Source organism: Salvelinus namaycush, chromosome 34 (genome assembly GCF_016432855.1).
Source record: "Salvelinus namaycush isolate Seneca chromosome 34, SaNama_1.0, whole genome shotgun sequence".
Taxonomy (NCBI): Eukaryota; Metazoa; Chordata; class Actinopteri; order Salmoniformes; family Salmonidae; genus Salvelinus; species Salvelinus namaycush.
The window spans coordinates 1452535-1471080 of record NC_052340.1 but is presented as its reverse complement, the minus strand read 5'-3'; the positions used below and the strand labels follow the sequence as shown (position 1 = coordinate 1471080).

Below are 18546 nucleotides of genomic sequence, written 5' to 3'. Positions count from 1 at the left end.
ACACGTGCCTCATACAACCATCACTTAGTGCCACAACGCTGCTCATTTGGGAAGAAATTGAATGATGTATTTTGTGTGTGTGTGTGTGTGTTGTTAACATCTGCCTAAGTTACTGCCTAGGTCCACCAGCCTGGACGACCAGACGACGTGTCCTTAACGGCGATCCCAATCCGGACATCCGCTGCCCATCCTGGTGGTGGACTGCTCCATTGGCAGAAGGCCTACCAGGGTAAACCACCAGAGGGGGTCCGCAACGGCGATCACCAACCAGGACATCCCGTGGCCATTCTTGTGGTGGTTTGCAGCTGTAAGAAAGCCTACCAGGGTAAACCACCAGGGGGGTACTGCTACGCTGATCCAAAAACCAGGACATCCGAGGTTCATTCTTATGGTGGGTTGCAACTTGCAGGATCCTTCCAAGTTGAATCCACCAGAGTGGGACTGTCATGACTCTCCTGTGAAGATCTGAAGGATCAAGTTACAGTGGGTCTGCTCTACAGCGCCCTCTCTCTCCCGCAGAAGAGGAGAGGGGTGAAGTCGGCCATTTTATGACGGTCATAAATACCTGTAGAAACTCTCTCTCTCCCACTCTGCAGAAATGGAAGTTAAAAATCCCATTTGTTACAACAGAGAGAGAATTTGTAGTGCTGTGACATCCAAGATTGGACAATGAAACAATGACTGAACAATGAAACAACATTTGGAATGGTCCGTGGGTACTTAAAGAACAATTATGTCAGATCAGTTGTTGTTTTGGCATCTCATTAAGGACGGAATAACAACGTTTTTTTATTGACTGAACATTTATGAAGCAATTTAACAATTAGGATTTGTTATCTGCAATGGTTATGATAAATTAGGCATTGTTGCTCACTGTTGGCATAACGATAAATGTGCACATATTTTTTTCCAGTTTCAGCCGCCCTTGTTCTAATCATGCGTGTACAGTCAAAAAAGGTAAAATACCCATCCATGACAGATTTCTCTATACATTAATAGTTTGAGGCTGATCTTCCCCCCATTAATTGCAATGTATTAACTTAGACTCATATATTGTGAATACATTTTAGTAAAAACCGTAGCAGATTGACCCCTACCTGCTGATACAAGGCTGAAACCGCAACTAAAATTGAGAAATACCCATAGACTGCAGTCACTGCTCAATAGACGAAAAATAACGCCTATTTTGAAGATTTCGCAACTTGGGTTTTCCGTGGAGGGAGGAGTTGAACTTTATGGTACAAGATTCACTTCCTTCCTCATGGCAATAAGCAGAGCACCAAGAAAGATCTAAAATGATTGAATGATTTATTTCCTTAAATGTAAATATGTTGTCGTAGCACTTAGCCCGTAACTATAAACCGATAACGCAGTTTATGTTGAATATAAGAAAGAATGGTGTCTGATTGACTTATCCAATAGCTTACTGAAATATTAACTTTTGTTGGTGGCTTTATCTACTCCTAAATCCAGCAACAAAAATGCGAGGAGTGTCATTTCAAGTAAATTACAAGTGGCATCTGGAACATCGAACCGGGGCTCACTGAGATTTGCATACCGCAGAACCTCTAAGTAGTTTACGACGGCTGGCAGTCATTCGTCAAACGGACAGGTTGGCTACGTTTGATGCGTAATATACTCTAGCCTACTACTGAGCCGCATCTCGAGGGTGCTCGACTGTGTCGCTTTGATTGGAAGGATTCCCAAGACCGTGTGGCTGTCGTTTGTCATATGATTTATGGTCCAGTGGTGAATGGTACAATAAAACAAAACCGTTACTGGCATAAGACCGCCGTGCCCCTCGTTCCTCTCTGATCGTAAGTTTGTCTGACTCAGCTGCAGCCGGCTGTCTCCTCACCCTGCGACAGCCACTCTGCCTTGCCTGGGGTGTCAGCGTTCCCGTTGCCGTTTTCAGCGCTACAGGGTGGACTTGTGGAGATGTAAGTATCACCTCAACCTATTCATTCGTTTATTACGCATTGTGCACTGTTGCAGTACTAGTTCCATGCAGCCTATAGCTTGCTTTTTTATCCACTTTTAGCCTATAGTCCAAACAATTCAAGCAATAATGATTTTCCCATACACTGCAAGCAGAGAAATCTCTGTACAACTATTGTAATCATTTTCTTTTATGCATTTTCATACAATTCGTCAGTTTTGACAGAAAGACCGTCCTCTTCTCCATCAGATTCTGATCGGACCTGCATAAACATTGGCCTATGTCTCGTTGTTGTCTTAGTTTGCCAGAGGACACAGGAAGAGCGTGATATCGATCATAGCGGATAATGAGATTTTCTTTCAAACACATAATGAGTGCTCTTTTGTGGAAGCAGAATCAATTAATGTATGCTGCCCGAATTAGCCTAGAATATGTCCCCTTTTAAGTAATTTCGTGACTCATTAGAAAACTTCTCCCTTTCGATCCCATGGTTGAATGATTATGAGAAATTCTAGGCCAATTCAGGCAGCATTGGCAATGTTTCCAGAAAAGTGGATACTAAAGCAGTCATTTGTGACACTCAGATAAGCAGAAGAGAGTGGTTTTGAGTTAAATTAGCCTAAGTAGCCTAGCCTAAAATTAAAATGCTGTTGTGTCCAAAATTGTATTGTACATCAAATGAAGTAACCTAACTTTATTTTACACAAGTCAGCATATGTTGCTTTTGATAATTAACTGAAGTGACTATAAAGGGATAGTTCAAAGTTGAAAGAGATGGTTCACCCAAATTTCACAATTAGGCCTATATATTGGTTTCCTTACCTTGTCCATAGACTGCTTACAGGGTAAGAAATAAGTAATTAGTAATATGATTAAATAAGATAAAAATCTGATTTCATATTACACATCTGTGTGAGTTTAATGTTCTTTTAGTTTTTTTAATGTTACATTCAATGTATCTGTGTTTATATTTGACCATGTTTTGTGCCATGGTTATAGAGACCTCTCATCTTCATCTCTATGTTTCTAATATTCCTCTTCCACGTGTCACTGTGTCTGTCTGGAATTCAATCAAAACCACCTCAACAGTTTCTTTAATTACAAACTAATGCATGCACACATTTTATTCCGACAACTGTATCTATACAGTGTGTGGGTAGTCTACCTGGTTGTTGTTGTACATTTTACAGTACACTTTTAGAAAAAAGGGTTCCAAAAGGGTACTTCGGCTGTCCCCAGAGGAGAACCCTTTTTGGTTCCTGGTAGAATCCTTTTTGGTTTCAGGTAGAACCCTCTGTGGAAAGAGTTGTACATGGAACCCAAAGGGGTTCTTCCTGGAACCAAAAAGGTTTCTCCTATGGGGACAGCCAACGAACACTTTTAGGTTCTAGATAGCACTTTGTTTTGTAAGAGTATAGAACAATCTGTGATTTTATTTCACCATGGGAATCAAGAGCTATGCTCTAAATACTGCAAAGTGGGTTTGATTGAATTGCGCCCTAAGTGTCTCAATGTGTATTTAATTCAGCATCTCTGTTCAGTGCCAATGTATCTGGATAGGCAGACCAAGCCAAGGCCATGCCAATTTCTCTTTAGTGCCTCAGTCAGTGATAGTGTGGCACAGAGACTTTGGGCAGAAGGCAGCCTCTTGTTCATCTGCTGTTGCAGTAGAAAGCGGTGATCGAGGTGGAGGCACCCATATGTGCTTCCGGGGAGCCACCACATGTCATTACCTACCTCAGTCCTTTCATGCGTGGCAGATCACCATAATTTGATATCCCTCTTCTCTTCTCTCCTTTCCGCCTCTTCTCTCTTTACTCTCTCCTTTCCTCCACTTATTTCTTCCTTTCTCTCTCACAATCCTGATCTAGTCGCCTTCCCTGCATCTCTGTGTCTCTTTCCGTCTCCTTCCATGTCTCTCTCTCTCTCTCTTTCCCGTCAACTCTTCTCTCCCTCTCCCTCGTCTGCCTTTACTATGACCCTGTCCCATCATTTTGTCTCTTTCCCTCAACCCCCTCCAAAGTTTGACAGAACTGACTGAGTGCTAAATCAATATTTGTATAATTAATAGCTGAGTTATTGTAGAGATCGAGGCAGACATATGGTCATGGTTTCCCTCTCCCTCCCCAGGGCTCTCTTCATCACAGCTCTCCTGTCTCTCTCAGTTGCCATGGTGGGAGTAGGTGGGGTTACTCCAGCCACCACTTCATCCAGTGTCCACTCAGGTGAGTGATAGTTCAGACAAGGAGATTTTGATTGGTCAGTATTATGCTACACTCCGAATATGACCCCTAGTTCCCTCCGTAGGCAATTCATGTAGATGATAAAATATTGGATATGAATATAAGAATAGCTCCACTTTGCTAAATGGAGTTCACACCATATTTATTACACCTATCCAGTCTTTTCCAAACTATCCCATAACTATGTGTGTAGGGGGTAGAGTCCTGCACAGGTCAGTTTTTTGGAGCCGCACCCACCTCATGCCGGCTACATCAGTTCGTAACCCCACCCATCAGGACAGATTTTTCTCCGCAACCCGACCCAGTCGCATAGGATTGTTTTCGGGAGCCGATCCTTTACCTGCCATATGACATCATTTGAATTAATTGTATTTGTGACTTCACAGTAGTAGGCTTTATTATAATTAATACTATTAGGCTATTACTACTATTTCCCTTCCCTGCATGAATTCATGTCTATTCAACATTTGGATGAAAGGAAACCATGCCATGAATTAAGAACGGTATGTTTTTATTTTCACAATGTGATAAGTCACTCAAATCACAAAAATTGCCTTTATCACCAAGTACAATTCTGAGTGTGCACATGTACTTGGCGAATAAAGGTGATTCTGATTTTAATTTGCCTTTTTACCTAATGAAAGCCTATAGCCAACCTAACAAAACAATATCTTTACATTCAATATTGTTTAGATAATAAAATAGTTTAGGCCTAATTACAACTTAAACAAACTATTCCCAGAATCAAATATAGGCTGCAAAAATAAGCGACATTTATTTAGTAGGCTACTCAAACTACTACCCGCACCGGTTTACACTTTGTATGGCCTGCATATGCCTGAATTAATGTAATAATTAACCGAATTATGGAAAACAAATAGGTCTATCTGCTTGCACTTTGTGTAGGCTGTGTATCCATCTTCCTCTTTGTTGACCTTCCAAACTGGGGATTTCACTCACGCAGCACCTGTTTCCCTGTCACGTTCGTCGTATAGAGGAGACCAAGGCGCAGCGTGATTAGAATACATTCTTCTTTAATAAACGAATAAACACTAAACAAACTAACAAAACAACAAAAACGACCGTGAAGCTATTTAAACCGAGTGCTGACATGCAACTACACATAGACATAACAACCCACAAAATACCCAAGGAATATTGCTACCTAAATATGGTGCCCAATCAGAGACAACGATAAACAGCTGCCTCTGATTGAGAACCAATCCAGGCAACCATAGACATATAAACACCTAGACTAGAAAAACCCCTAGACATACAAAAACCCCATGACATACAAAAACCCCTAGACAATACAAAAACTAAACAAACCACCCTTGTCACACCCTGACCTAACCAAATAATAAAGAAAACAAAGATAACTAAGGTCAGGGTGTGACATTCCCTTATCATAATATCCTTTACTTTTTATTTATCCGGTTAGTTCTACGATATCCATTTTCGCGTGAGCTATGCTATCCAGGAAAAGTAAACTCTTGCAACGTGTCATATTCTCACACGGGGAGAAGGAACATAAGCTCTGAGCGTGGACAAATTAAAACGTTTTAGCACCACACAAATAAGGGACAGTTCCCCATCCTATACACACTATAAATGCGTGACTGGCTTGTAGCCTTATCTTGATTTTAAATGTTTCCGACCTGCAATGTAATTGTTCTGAGCCGCGAGCCGACTCACGGATTGAAGTAATGTTTTCATTCCATCCGCCAGCTGATTCACCCCGGGAGAACCGTGGGTATCCAACCCGATGCAGGACTAGCTTGAGGTTGACATTGGGAATTCGAGAATAGGTTGACGGGCCCGTTATGTTTCTGGTTGAATGAGCACATTCTCTGGCTGAATCTCAAACCCGAGCACTTGGCGCTAAGCCCTTTATTGAGTGTCCACTCGCTGTTGTGTAGTGATCACCTGAGTTTGCAAGTGTTTTGGCCAAAATAATAATTTAGACAATTAAAAAGATTGTTTTAATTTATTTTATTTAACCTTTATTTAAACAGGGCATCACATTGAGATTAACAATCTATTTTACAAGAGAGCCCTGTACACATTACAATAAAAACAGAATATTAAAACATACACATGTATAATAAAAATATAATTCAGCACACAATTAACAAAAATAAACATTTAATAAAAGCAATGACATTCAGGTCCTCAATCAATAATGAGTGGCACCAGTACATCTAGCTGTAGTGAACTCTGTGTATTGTTCCACAAATTAGGGGCAGAAAAACTAAACATGGATTTTCCTAAATCTGTGGAGACTGAAGGGATCTCTAGTGTTATCCATTCATGTGAACAGGTTTGGTAAACTTATTATTCTTATCTTAATTAACTTCTTTGGGGTAGGGGGCAGTATTTTCACGTCCGGATGAAAAGCATGCCCAGAGTAAACGGCCTGCTACAAAGGCATAAAAGCTAGAATATGCATATTATTAGTAGATTTGGATAGAAAACACTCTGAAGTTTCTAAAACGGTTTGAATGATGTCTGTGAGTATAACAGAACTCATATGGCAGGCAAAAACCTGAGAAAAAATCCAACCAGGAAGTGGGAAATCTGAGGTTGGTCGATTTTCAACTCAGCTCCTATTGAAGATACAGTGGGATAATGGTAATGTTGCTCTTCCTAAGGCTTCCACTAGATGTCAACAGTCTTTATAACCTTGTCTGATGCTTCTACTGTGAAGTGGGGCCGAAGGAGAAGGGAATGAGTATGGTCTGCCATGAGCTGACCATGCTCTGACCATGCGCGTTCACATGAGGGAGCTCTGTTCCATCGCACTTCTGAAGACAATGGAATTCTCTGGTTAGAACATTATTGAAGATTTATGTTAAAAACATCCTGAAGATTGATTCAATACATCGTTTGACATGTTTCTACTGACTGTAACGGAACTTGACATTTCGTCTGTTTTTAGTGAACGCGCTTCGTGACTTTGGATTTGTTTACCAAACGCGCTAACAAAAGTAGCTATTTGGACAAATTTTGGACATTACCGAAAAATTGTGGGAGTCCTGGGAGTGCATTCCGACGAAGATCAGCAAAGGTAAGTGAAGATTTGTAATGCTATTTATGACTTTTGTGGACTGCATAATATGGCGGATATATTTGTGTCTTGATTGGGCTCTGAGCGCCGACTCAGATTATTGCATGGTTTGCTTTTTCCGTAAAGCTTTTTTAAAATCTGACACAGCGGTTGCATTAAGGAGAAGTGCATCTAAAATTCCATGCATAACAGTTGTATCTTTTAGCAATGTTTATTATGACTATTATGTAAATTGATGTGGCTCTCTGCAAAATCAAAGGATGTTTTGGAACTTCTGAATGTAACGCGCCAATGTAAACTCAGATTTTTGGATATAAATATGAACTTTACCGAACAAAACATACATGTATTGTGTAACATGAAGTCCTATGAGTGTCATCTGATGAAGATCATCAAAGGTTAGTGATTCATTTGATCTGTATTTCTGCTTTTTGTGAATCCTCTCTTTTGCTGGAAAAATGGCTGTGTTATTCTGTGAATAGGCACTCACCTAACATAATCATTTGGTTTGCTTTCGTAGTAAAGCCTTTTTGAAATCGGACACTGTGGCTGGATTTACAACAAGTGTATCTTTTAAAATGGTGTAAAATACATGTATGTTTGAGGAATTTTAATTATGGGATTTCTGTTGTTTTGAATTTGGCGCCCTGCAGTTTCACTGGCTGTTGAAGAGGTGGGACGCTACCGTCTCACGTACCCTAGAGAGGTTAATGAAGTTACAAATGGAGGGAGTTTCTGTAAGATTGCTTTGTAAATAAATAAAAGAGAATGCAGCTCTTTTACAGACAGAGAGGTCCATCCCACATTTTTATACAGGCTACAATGATGAGTCCTAAAATTGTCCCTTGTGATAAAACATATTGCTGAATGGTAGACTGCGTCCAAGGGTTTTAAAAGAGGTTGCCGCATGCATGTAAACAATATCACCAAAATCCAATACAGGGAGAAGCGTTGCTTGAACAATCTTTCTCCTATTTTTAATACTAAGGCATGATTTATTTTGATAAAACAATCTTGGATCTTAGCCATATTTTTTATACGCGTTACGAAGGATAACTTGTCATCAATCCAGACACACAGGAACTTATATTGAGAAACAAGCTCCATTTTAAAGTGCGAATATGCAGGTCCTCAGGGTCAACATTTCGTGACACTCAATGTCCCAACTGCCACTTATCAATATTCTAAATCCAATCGCGAACATTGTCTCCTGCGACCTGTCTTCTTGTAGCATGACTCACTTGCTACTGTATGAAACAGGGGCACTGAGGACCAGGGGCAAACACAGACGCATACTCCGATAGACAGTGAGAAAGTAGTAAAAATAAACCCACATCTTTCTACTTCTGCACAAATTATGTGCAAGTATATCGGTCGCCAGTGATTTCATCAGTTGGTTTTAGCTTGTTGTAACCTGCCTGCTGCAAAAAAAGTGTGTGAAAACACTCTTTGGTGATGAATTTTCAAATACTTATGTTATAAAATACATTTTACCAAGACAAATGATTGTTCATATTCAACATATTGTGGTGGAAATTCAACACCAGTGACATCTGAAGTCATATTTCACAAATCAAATATCTAATTTTATTTGTCACATGTGCAAAATTACAGCAGGTGTTTTAAGAAAAATACCCCCCAAAAAGAAAATAAATAAAAATAACAAATAATTAAAGAGCAGCAGTAAAATAACAATAGCAAGGCTATATACAGGGGATCCCGGTACAGAGTCAGTATGCTGGGGCACTGGTTAGTCGAGGTAATTGAGGTAATATGTACATGTAGTTATTAAAGTGACAATGCATAGATAATAACAGAGTAGCAGCAGTGTAAAAGAGATGGGGGTGGGGGGGACGGGGGGCGCAATGCAAATAGTCTGGATAGCCATTTGATCAGATGTTCAGGAGTCATGGCTTGGAGGTAGAAGCTGTTTAGAAGCCTCTTTGACCTAGACTTGGCGCTCCGGTACCGCTTGCTGCGCGGTAGCAGAGAGAACAGTCTATGACTAGGGTGGCTGGAGTCTTTGACAATCTTTAGGGCCTTGCTCTGACAGTGCCTGCTATAGAGGTCCTGGATGGCAGGAAGCTTGGCCCCAGTGATGTACTGGGCCTTACTCACTACCCTCTGTAGTGCCTTGCGATCGGTGGCCGAGCAGTTGCCATACCGAGCAGTGATGCAACCCATCAGGATGCTCTCGATGGTGCAGCTGTAGAACACCTTTTGAGGATCTGAGGACCCATGCCAAATCTTTTCAGTCTCCTGAGGGGGAATAGGTTTTGTCGTGACCTCTTCATGACTGTCTTGGTGTGCTTGGACCATGTTTGTTTGTTGGTGATGTTGACACCACACTGCCAGGTCTCTGAACTCCTCCCTATAGGCTGTGTCGTCGTTGTCGGTGATCAGGCCTACCACTGTTGTCATCACAAAACTTAATGATGGTGTTGGAGTCGTGCCTGGCCGTGCAGTCATGAGTGAACAATGAGTACAGGAGGGGACTGGGCACGCACACCAGACTGGCCCACTTGTTGATTATCAGTGTGGCGGATGTTATTACCTACCCTTACCACCCGGGGGCAGCCTGTCAGGAAGTCCAGGATCCAGTTGCATAGGGAGGTGTTTAGTCCCAGGGTCCTTAGCTCAGTGATGAGCTTTGAGGGCGCTATGGTGTTGAACGCTGAGCTGTAGTCAATGAATACAAATCATGTGACTAAGCTAAATAAAAATACAAATAAACTATACTATGAAAGAAAGATAAATGATATGAAGAATCATAGCAAAAAGCTTTGGAGCGCCTTAAATGACATTTTTTGCAGAAAAAAATCAAACTCGGCTCCATCATTCATTGAATCAGATGGCTCATTTATCACAAATCCCACTGATATTGCCAACTACTTTAACCCTCCTGCTGTGCTCCGGTCGAATTTGACCGATTTACAAGTTTTTTTTTCTCTGAAAAATGTAGTTAATTTAATCTGATTGTCGTAAGGTTCCATGACTTTGTTCACATAGGTCATCTGAACACACAAAATACATTTTGATGATTTTCAAAAAATGTTGTGTGTTTTTATTTAACTTTTGTACACCTGTGGTGTTCCCGGTCAAAAATGACCGGTCATTAGAAATGAATGGGTGAGACTACAAATAGTGTATAAAATTTAGTTCAGGTACATGCCCATTCATCAGATGGACACACTTCCTCTCCCAGACCCCCACATGCATGTGTGTTTGAGCGCAGACACACACAAACACACACACCTGACTCCCCTTCTTGGCTTCCATGGAAACCCCCAAGGTAACCTTTTCCCAATAGAATCTTTTCCCCACGGGAACCACACCTGTTGGCATTCTCACAATGTCAACATTGTTTCAATAATACAGTTGAGGTCGGAAGTTTACATACCCTTAGGTTGGAGTCATTAAAACTCATTTTTCAACCACTCCACAAATTTCTTCTTAACTTCTTACGGCTGAGATGTGCAGGGCGCCAAATTCAAACAACAGAAATCTCATAATTAAAATTCCTCAAACATACAAGTATTTTACACCATTTTAAAGGTAAACTTGTTGTTAATCCCACCACAGTGTCCGATTTCAAAAAGGCTTTACGACGAAAGCACAACATCTGATTATGTTAGGTCAGTACCTAGTCACAGAAAAACACAGCCATGTTTCCAGCCAAAGAGAGGAGTCACAAAAAGCAGAAATAGAGATAAAATTAATCACTAACCTTTGATCTTCATCAGATAACACTCATAGGACTTCATGTTACACAATACATGCATGTTTTGTTTGATAAAGTTCATATTTATATCCAAAAATCTTAGTTTACATTGGCGCGTTACGTTCAGTAATGTTTTGCCTCCAAAACATCCGGTGATTTTGCAGAGAGCCACACCAATTTACAGAAATACTCATAATAAACATTGATAAAAGATACAAGTGTTACACATTGAACTTTAGATAAACTTCTCCTTAATGCAACCGCTGTGTCATAAATATTCACTTACCTTTGATCTTCATCAGAACGCACTCCCAGGAATCCCAGTTCCACAATAAATGTTTGTTTTGTTTGATAAAGTTCATCATTTATGTCCAAATACCTAATTTTTGTTCGCGCGTTTAGTTAAAAAAAATCCAAATTCATAATGCGCAGGCCAGACAAAGTCAAAGAATTCCATTACAGTTCGTACAAACATGTCAAACGATGTATAGAATCAATCTTTAGGATGTTTTTAACATAAATCTTCAATGATGTTTCAACCAGAGAATTCCTTTGTCTTTAGAAACGAAAAGGAACGCAGCTACCTCTCACGGGGCCCCGCCTGAGTGAGCTCATGGCACTCTGCCAGACACCTGGTTGTGAAAATATATCTCATTCCCTCATCCTTCACAATAGAGGCCAGAAACAAGGTTGTAAAGACTGTTGACATCTAGTGGAAGCCATAGGAAGTGCAATATGACCCCATAGACACTGTATATTGGATAGGCAAACCTACAAACCTCAGATTTCCCACTTCCTGGTTGGATTCTTTCTCAGGTTTTTGCCTGCCATATGAGTTCTGTTATATTCACAGACATCATTCAAACAGTTTTAGAAACTTCAGAGTGTTTTCTATCCAAATCTACTAATAATATGCATATATTAGCTTCTGGGCCTGAGTAGCAAGCAGTTTACTCTGGGCACCTTATTCATCCAAGCTACTCAATACTACCCCCAGCCATAAGAAGTTAACAAACTATAGTTTTGGCAAGTCGGTTAGGCCATCTACTTTGTGCATGACACAAGTAATTTTTCCAACAATTGTTTACAGACAGATTATTTCACTTATAATTCACTGTATCACAATTCCAGTGGGTCAGAAGTTTACATACACTAAGTTGACTGTACATTTAAACAGCTTTGAAAATTCCAGAAACTGATGTAATGGCTTTAGAAGCGTCTGATAGGCTAATTGACATCATTTGAGTCAATTGGAGGTGTACCTGTGGATGTATTTCAAGGCCTACCTTCAAACTCGGTGCCTCTTTGCTTGACATCATGGGAAAATCAAAAGAAATCAGCCAAGACCTCAGAAAAAAATTTGTAGACCTCCACAAGTCTGGTTCATCCTTGGGAGCAATTTCCAAATGCTGAAGGTACTACGTTCATCTGCACAAACAATAGTATGTAAGTATAAACACCATGAGACCACGCAGCCTTCATACCCCTTAGGAAGGAGGTACAAAAGTATCTATATCCACAGTAAAACGAGTCCTATATCGACATAATCTGAAAGGCCGCTCGGCAAGGAAGAAGCCACTGCTCCAAAACCGCCATATAAAAGCCAGACTACGGTTTGCAACTGCACATGGGGACAAAGATCGTACTTTTTGGAGAAATGTCCTCTGGTCTTATGAAACAAAAATAGAACTGTTTGGCCATAATGACCGTCGTTATGTTTGGAGGAAAAAGGGGGAGTCTTGCAAGCCAAAGAACCATCCCAACCGTGAAGCACGGGGGTGGCAGCATCATGTTGGTGGAATGCTTTTCTGCAGGAGGGACTGGTGCACTTCACAAAATAAATAGCATCATGAGGAGGAAAATGATGTGGTTATATTGAAGCAACATCTCAAGACACCAGTCAGGAAGTTAAAGTTTGGTCGCAAATGGGTCTTCCAAATGGACATTGACCCCAAGCATACTTCTAAAGTTGTGGAAAAATGGCTTAAGGACAAGAAAGTCAAGGTATTGGAGTGGCCATCACAAAGCCCTGACCTCAAAAAATGTGTGGGCAGAACTGAAAAAGCGTGTGCGAACATGGATCCTACAAACCTGACTCCGTTACACCATCTCTGTCAGGAGGAATGGGCCAAAAGTTCACCCAACTTATTTTGGGAAGCTTATGGAAGGCTACCTAAAACGTTTGACCCAAGTTAAACAATTTAAAGGCAATGCTACCAAATGCTAATTGAGTGTATGTAAACTTCTGACCCACTGGGAATGTGATGAAAGAAATCATTCTCTCTACTATTATTTGGACATTTCACATTCTTAAAATAAAGTGGTGATCCTAACTGACCTAAGATAGGGAATTTTTACTTGGATTAAATGTCAGGAATTGTGAAAAACTGAGTTTGAATGTATTTGGCTAAGGTGTATGTAAACTTCCTACTTCAACTGTATATAGAACTTTTCTCACAGCTCTGGTAGATAATGCTTTTTTGAGGCCTTGCTCACAATTCATTCTGTGGCAGCACAATGACGAAACGATATACTGTATGTGAGGCTCTTGATCATATCTTTGATTATGACACTGGTGAGGAGGAGAGAGTCCTTGTTAAACTTCGACACAAAGTAGTCTGTTACAAATAGTACAATATGTTTCATCTGAGTATTTGTTATAGTCAAAATTGTCCATACATTATGCTTTTTTTTACTCAAAAACGAGTTGTATGAGCTCAGGTCAATGAGGCCTACATGCCATAAATAGCAAGTAGAAGTTAAACACTTAACGTAATGTTCTCAAGAACTCAAGTTGATAAAAAGATCTAACACAACATTAGGTGATAATATATGTATTATTATGGATTTATAATCAGCTATAATGGGGTGGTCATTTTGGACCGGGAACACAGAATTAATCAACATGAGACGGACACAACAGGAGGGTCAATTACTTTTTCATTGGCAAGATAAACGGAACTTAGGGATGACATGCCAGCAACAAACGCTGACACTACACATCCAAGTATATCTGCCAAAATTCGGATAAGATAAGAATTGTACTTTTTAATTCCGTAATGTCAGTGTAGAAGAGTTGAAAAAATTACTGTTGTCTATCAACAATGACAAGCCACCGGGGTCTGACAATCTGGATGGAAAATTATGAGGATAATAGCGGACTATATTGCCACTCCTATTTGCCACATCTTCAATTTAAGCCTACTAGAAAGTGTGTGCCCTCTGGCCTGGAGGGAAGCTAAAGTCATTCCTCTACCCAAGAATAGTAATGCCCCCCTTACTGGCTCAAATAGCCAACCGATCAGCCTCTTACCAACCCTTAGTAAACTTCTGGAAAAAATGGTGCTATTTCACAAGACTTTCAGCATGCATATAGTGAAGGACACTCAACAAGCACGGCACTTACACAAATGACTGATGATTGGATGAGAGAAATTGATGATAACATTATTATAGGGGCTGTCTTGTTAGACTTCAGTGCAGCTTTTGACATTATCGATCATAGTCTGCTGCTGGAAAAACATATGAGTTATGGCTTTACACCCCCTGCTATAATGAGGATAAAGAGTTACTTGTCTAACAGAACACAGAGGGTGTTCTTTAATGGAAGCCTCTCAAGCATAATCCAGGTAGAAGCAGGAATTCCCCAGGGTAGCTGTTTAGGCCCCTTGCTTTTTTTCAATCTTTTCTAATGTGTGTCTATGTATGCGGATGACTCAACACTATACACGTCAGCTACTACAGCGACGGAAATGACTGCAAAACGTTCGTTTCAGAATGGGTAGCAAGGAATAAGTTAGTCCTAAATATTTGCGAAACTAAAAGCATTGTATTTGGGACAAATCATTCACTAAACCCTAAACCTCCAACCTCAACTACATCTCGTAGTGAATAATGTGGAAATTGAGCAAGTTGAGGAGACTAAACTGCTTTGAGTAACCGTGGATTGTAAACTGTCATGGTCAAAACATATTGATACAACAATAGCTAAGATGGGGAGAAGTCTGTCCATAATAAAGCGCTGCTCTGCCTTCTTAACAACACTATCAACAAGGCAGGTCCTACAGGCCCTGGTTTTGTCGCAACTGGAACTTGGGAAAATTGCAGTTTGCTCAGAACAGGGCAGCACGGCTGGCCCTTAAAAGTACACGGAGAGCTAACATTAATGACATGCATGTCAATCTCTCATGGCTCAAAGTGGAAGAGCGATTGACTTCCTCATTACTTGTTTTTGTAAGAGGTGTTGACAAGCTGTAGGTACCGAGCTGTCTGTTTAAAATACTAGCACCCAGCTCGGACACCCATGCATACCCGACAAGACATGCCATCAGAGGTCTCTTCACAGTCCCCAAGTACAGAAAATACTATGGGAGGCGCACAGTACTACATAGAGCCATGACTACGTGGAACTCTATTTCACATCAGGTAACTGCAGTAAAATTTAGTTAAAAAAACAGATAAAAATACACCTTATGGAACAGCGGGGACTGTGACGCAACACAAACATAGACACATGCATACACACACACACACACACAATAACATACACACTATACACTCACGTACACAGGAATTTTGTACTGTAGATATGTGGTAGTGATGGAGTAGGGGGCTGAGTGCACACAGTGTGTTGTGAAATCTGTGAATGTATTGTAATGTTTTTAAAATTGTATAAACTGCCTTAACTTTGCTGGACCACAGGAAGAGTAGCTGCTGCCTTGGAACAAATACAAGTACAGCTGTAATCGCTGCCAAAGGTTATTCTAACATGTATTAACTCAGGGGGTTCAATACTTATCTAATCAAGATTATTATTTTTATTTATTTTTTGAATATTTTGTCCACTTTTGACATTACAAAGTGTTTTGTGTAGATCGCTGACTAAAAAATTACAATTACATCAGTTTTAATCCCACTTTGTAAGACAACAAAATGTGGAATAAGTCAAGGGGTGTGAATACTTTATGAAGGCACTGTATGTGAATTGTGAATAATGTAAAAGCATGATGTCTAAAGCCTCACGAGCAGACCATTATTTTAGAAAACCTTTATGGATAGGCTCCTTGGCTAATTGATGCATGGGATAAGAAATACACCGGACGCATTTTTGTTCAAATCAAATCAAAGTTTATTTTTCACTTGTGTCAAAAACAACAGGTGTAGTAGACCTTACAGTGAAATGCTTACTTACAGGCTCTAACCAATAGTGCAAAAAAGGTATTAGGTGAACAATAGGTAGGTAAAGAAATAAAACAACAGTAAAAAAACAGGCTATATACAGGTGCGAGGCTATAAAAGTAGCGAGGCTACATACAGACACTGGTTAGTCAGGCTGATTGAGGTAGTATGTGCATGTAGATATGGTTAAAGTGACTGTGCATATATGATGAACAGTGACTGTGCATATATGATGAACAGAGAGTAGCAGTAGCGTAAAAGAAGGGTTGGCCGGTGGTGGGTGGGACACAATGCAGATAGCCCGGTTAGCCAATGTGCGAGAGCACTGGTTGGTTGGCCCAATTGAGGTAGTATGTACATGAGTGTATAGTTATAGTGACTATGCATATATGTTAAACAGAGAGTAGCAGCAGCGTAACAATAGGGGTTGGGGGGGGGGTGGCACACAATGGAAATAGTCCGGGTAGCCATTTGATTACCTGTTCAGGAGTCTTATGGCTTGGGGGTAAAAACTGTTGAGAAGCCTTTTTGTCCTAGACTTGGCACTCCGGTACCGCTTGCCATGCGGTAGTAGAGAGAACAGTCTATGACTGGGGTGGCTGGGGTCTTGAACAATTTTTAGGGCCTTCCTCCGACACCGCCTGGAGTAGAGGTCCTGTATGGCAGGCAGCTTAGCCCCAGTGATGTATTGGGCCGTACGCACTACCCTCTGAAGTGCCTTGCGGTCAGAGGCCGAGCAATTGCCGTACCAGGCAGTGATGCAACCAGTCAGGATGCTCTCGATGTTGCAGCTGTAGAACCTTTTGAGGATCTCAGGACCCATGCCAAATCTTTTTTAGTTTCCTGAGGGGGAATAGGCTTTGTCGTGCCCTCTTCACGACTGTCTTGGTGTGTTTGGACCATTCTAGTTTGTTGATGTGGACACCAAGGAACTTGAAGCTCTCAACCTGCTCCACTCCAGCCCCGTCGATGACAATGGGGGCGTGCTCTGTCCTCCTTTTCCTGTAGTCCACAATCATCTCCTAAGTCTCGGTTGAAACGGCTTTTGTTATAGTAGGCCTAGGTTTAGTGTGAGGGTAGCCTACTGAGGGCTTGTTTTTTTTAATCACATGAAATTGAAAACAAGCAACTTGTTTCTAAATAGAGCATCAGCTCATCTCTCGTTTCATGATGGGCATATGGACATATAGCCTATATGAGGGTTTTTATGCTCATCCAGTATAACAAACAGGAGCTGGCTAAAATAATGTACAGATTAAAAGGGATGTCCGCTCACATTTTTGCTGCTCGCCAACATTTATATCTTAATACAGCTTTTTTTTTGCTGCGCCCAAACCTTTTATCGACAGTCTTGACTACTTGGCGAATGCCTTGGGCAGGATAAACAAACGGCCTTTATTTAAAGGAGAGGGGGCTATGTTTGTTTTTTAATCAAATTAAACTAAATGGGGGAAAATGTTTGTTTGTTTCTATGTTTCTAAATATGAGGTTTAGGGGCACAAAAAGCACATCTCTCGTGTTCCATGCGCATATGGGCACTGTGCATCACGGCTGGATAGGCTGCGCTTCCGCAATCAAAGTCCATGCCACTTAGACCAGCTTTTGGTAGGTCGTTCATATCCCCACCAGCACCGCCTGAAGTTGGCACTTTGGCGCACGTTTTTAAAGACAAACGTCAGATATTGCCACCCCTCCAACCTTAGCGCAAGTGAGCTCATGTATTATAAGACCGGTAAATGACCAATTCTGCCACAAGTATTTAAAACCAGCCGAGGGCTGGTCAACATTGTCAATGAGCGTGCGTTTGACAATTGCACTGGCTTAACACCACCCGAAAATAGCTCATAATGTTTATCAAATTAAAATGTAGTTCAATAAAGTTATTTCAATTGGCACACATACACTGAGTTTACAAAACATAAGGAACACCTTCCTAATATTGAGTTGCACCCCCTTTTGCCCTCAGAACAGCCTCAACTCGTTGGGGCATGGACTCTACAAGGTGTCATTCCACAGGGATACTGGTCCAGGTCCATGTTGACTCCATGTGTCAAGTTGGATGGATGTTCTTTGGTAGGTGGACCATTCTTGATACACACGGGAAACTGTTGAGCGTGAAAAACCCAGCAGCATTGCAGTTCTTGACACACTCAAACCAGTGCACCTACTACCATACCCCGTTCAAAGGCACTTACATCTTTGGTCTTGCCCATTCACCCTCTGAATGGCACACATGCACAGTCCATGTCTCAATAGTCTCAAGACTTGAAAATCCTCCCCTTCATTTACACTGATTTGAAGTGGATTTAACAAGTGACATCAATAAGAGACCATAGCTTTCACCTGGAATCACCTGGTCAGGCTATGTCATGGAAAGAGCAGGTCTACCTAATGTTTT

At 40.9% G+C, this 18546-nt stretch overlaps 1 protein-coding gene across 1 annotated transcript in view; it reads left to right on the top strand.

The window, feature by feature from the left end:
• Positions 1-1256: 1256 nt before the first annotated feature.
• LOC120028321 (interleukin-1 receptor accessory protein) overlaps positions 1257-18546 on the top strand; it is a 33208-nt gene continuing 15918 nt past the window's right edge. The window contains exons 1-2 of the mRNA XM_038973529.1: positions 1257-1940; positions 4070-4164. Of these exons, the coding sequence (XP_038829457.1) occupies positions 1939-1940; positions 4070-4164 (97 nt within the window). The 5' untranslated portion in view covers positions 1257-1938. The remainder of the gene's footprint in view (positions 1941-4069; positions 4165-18546) is intronic.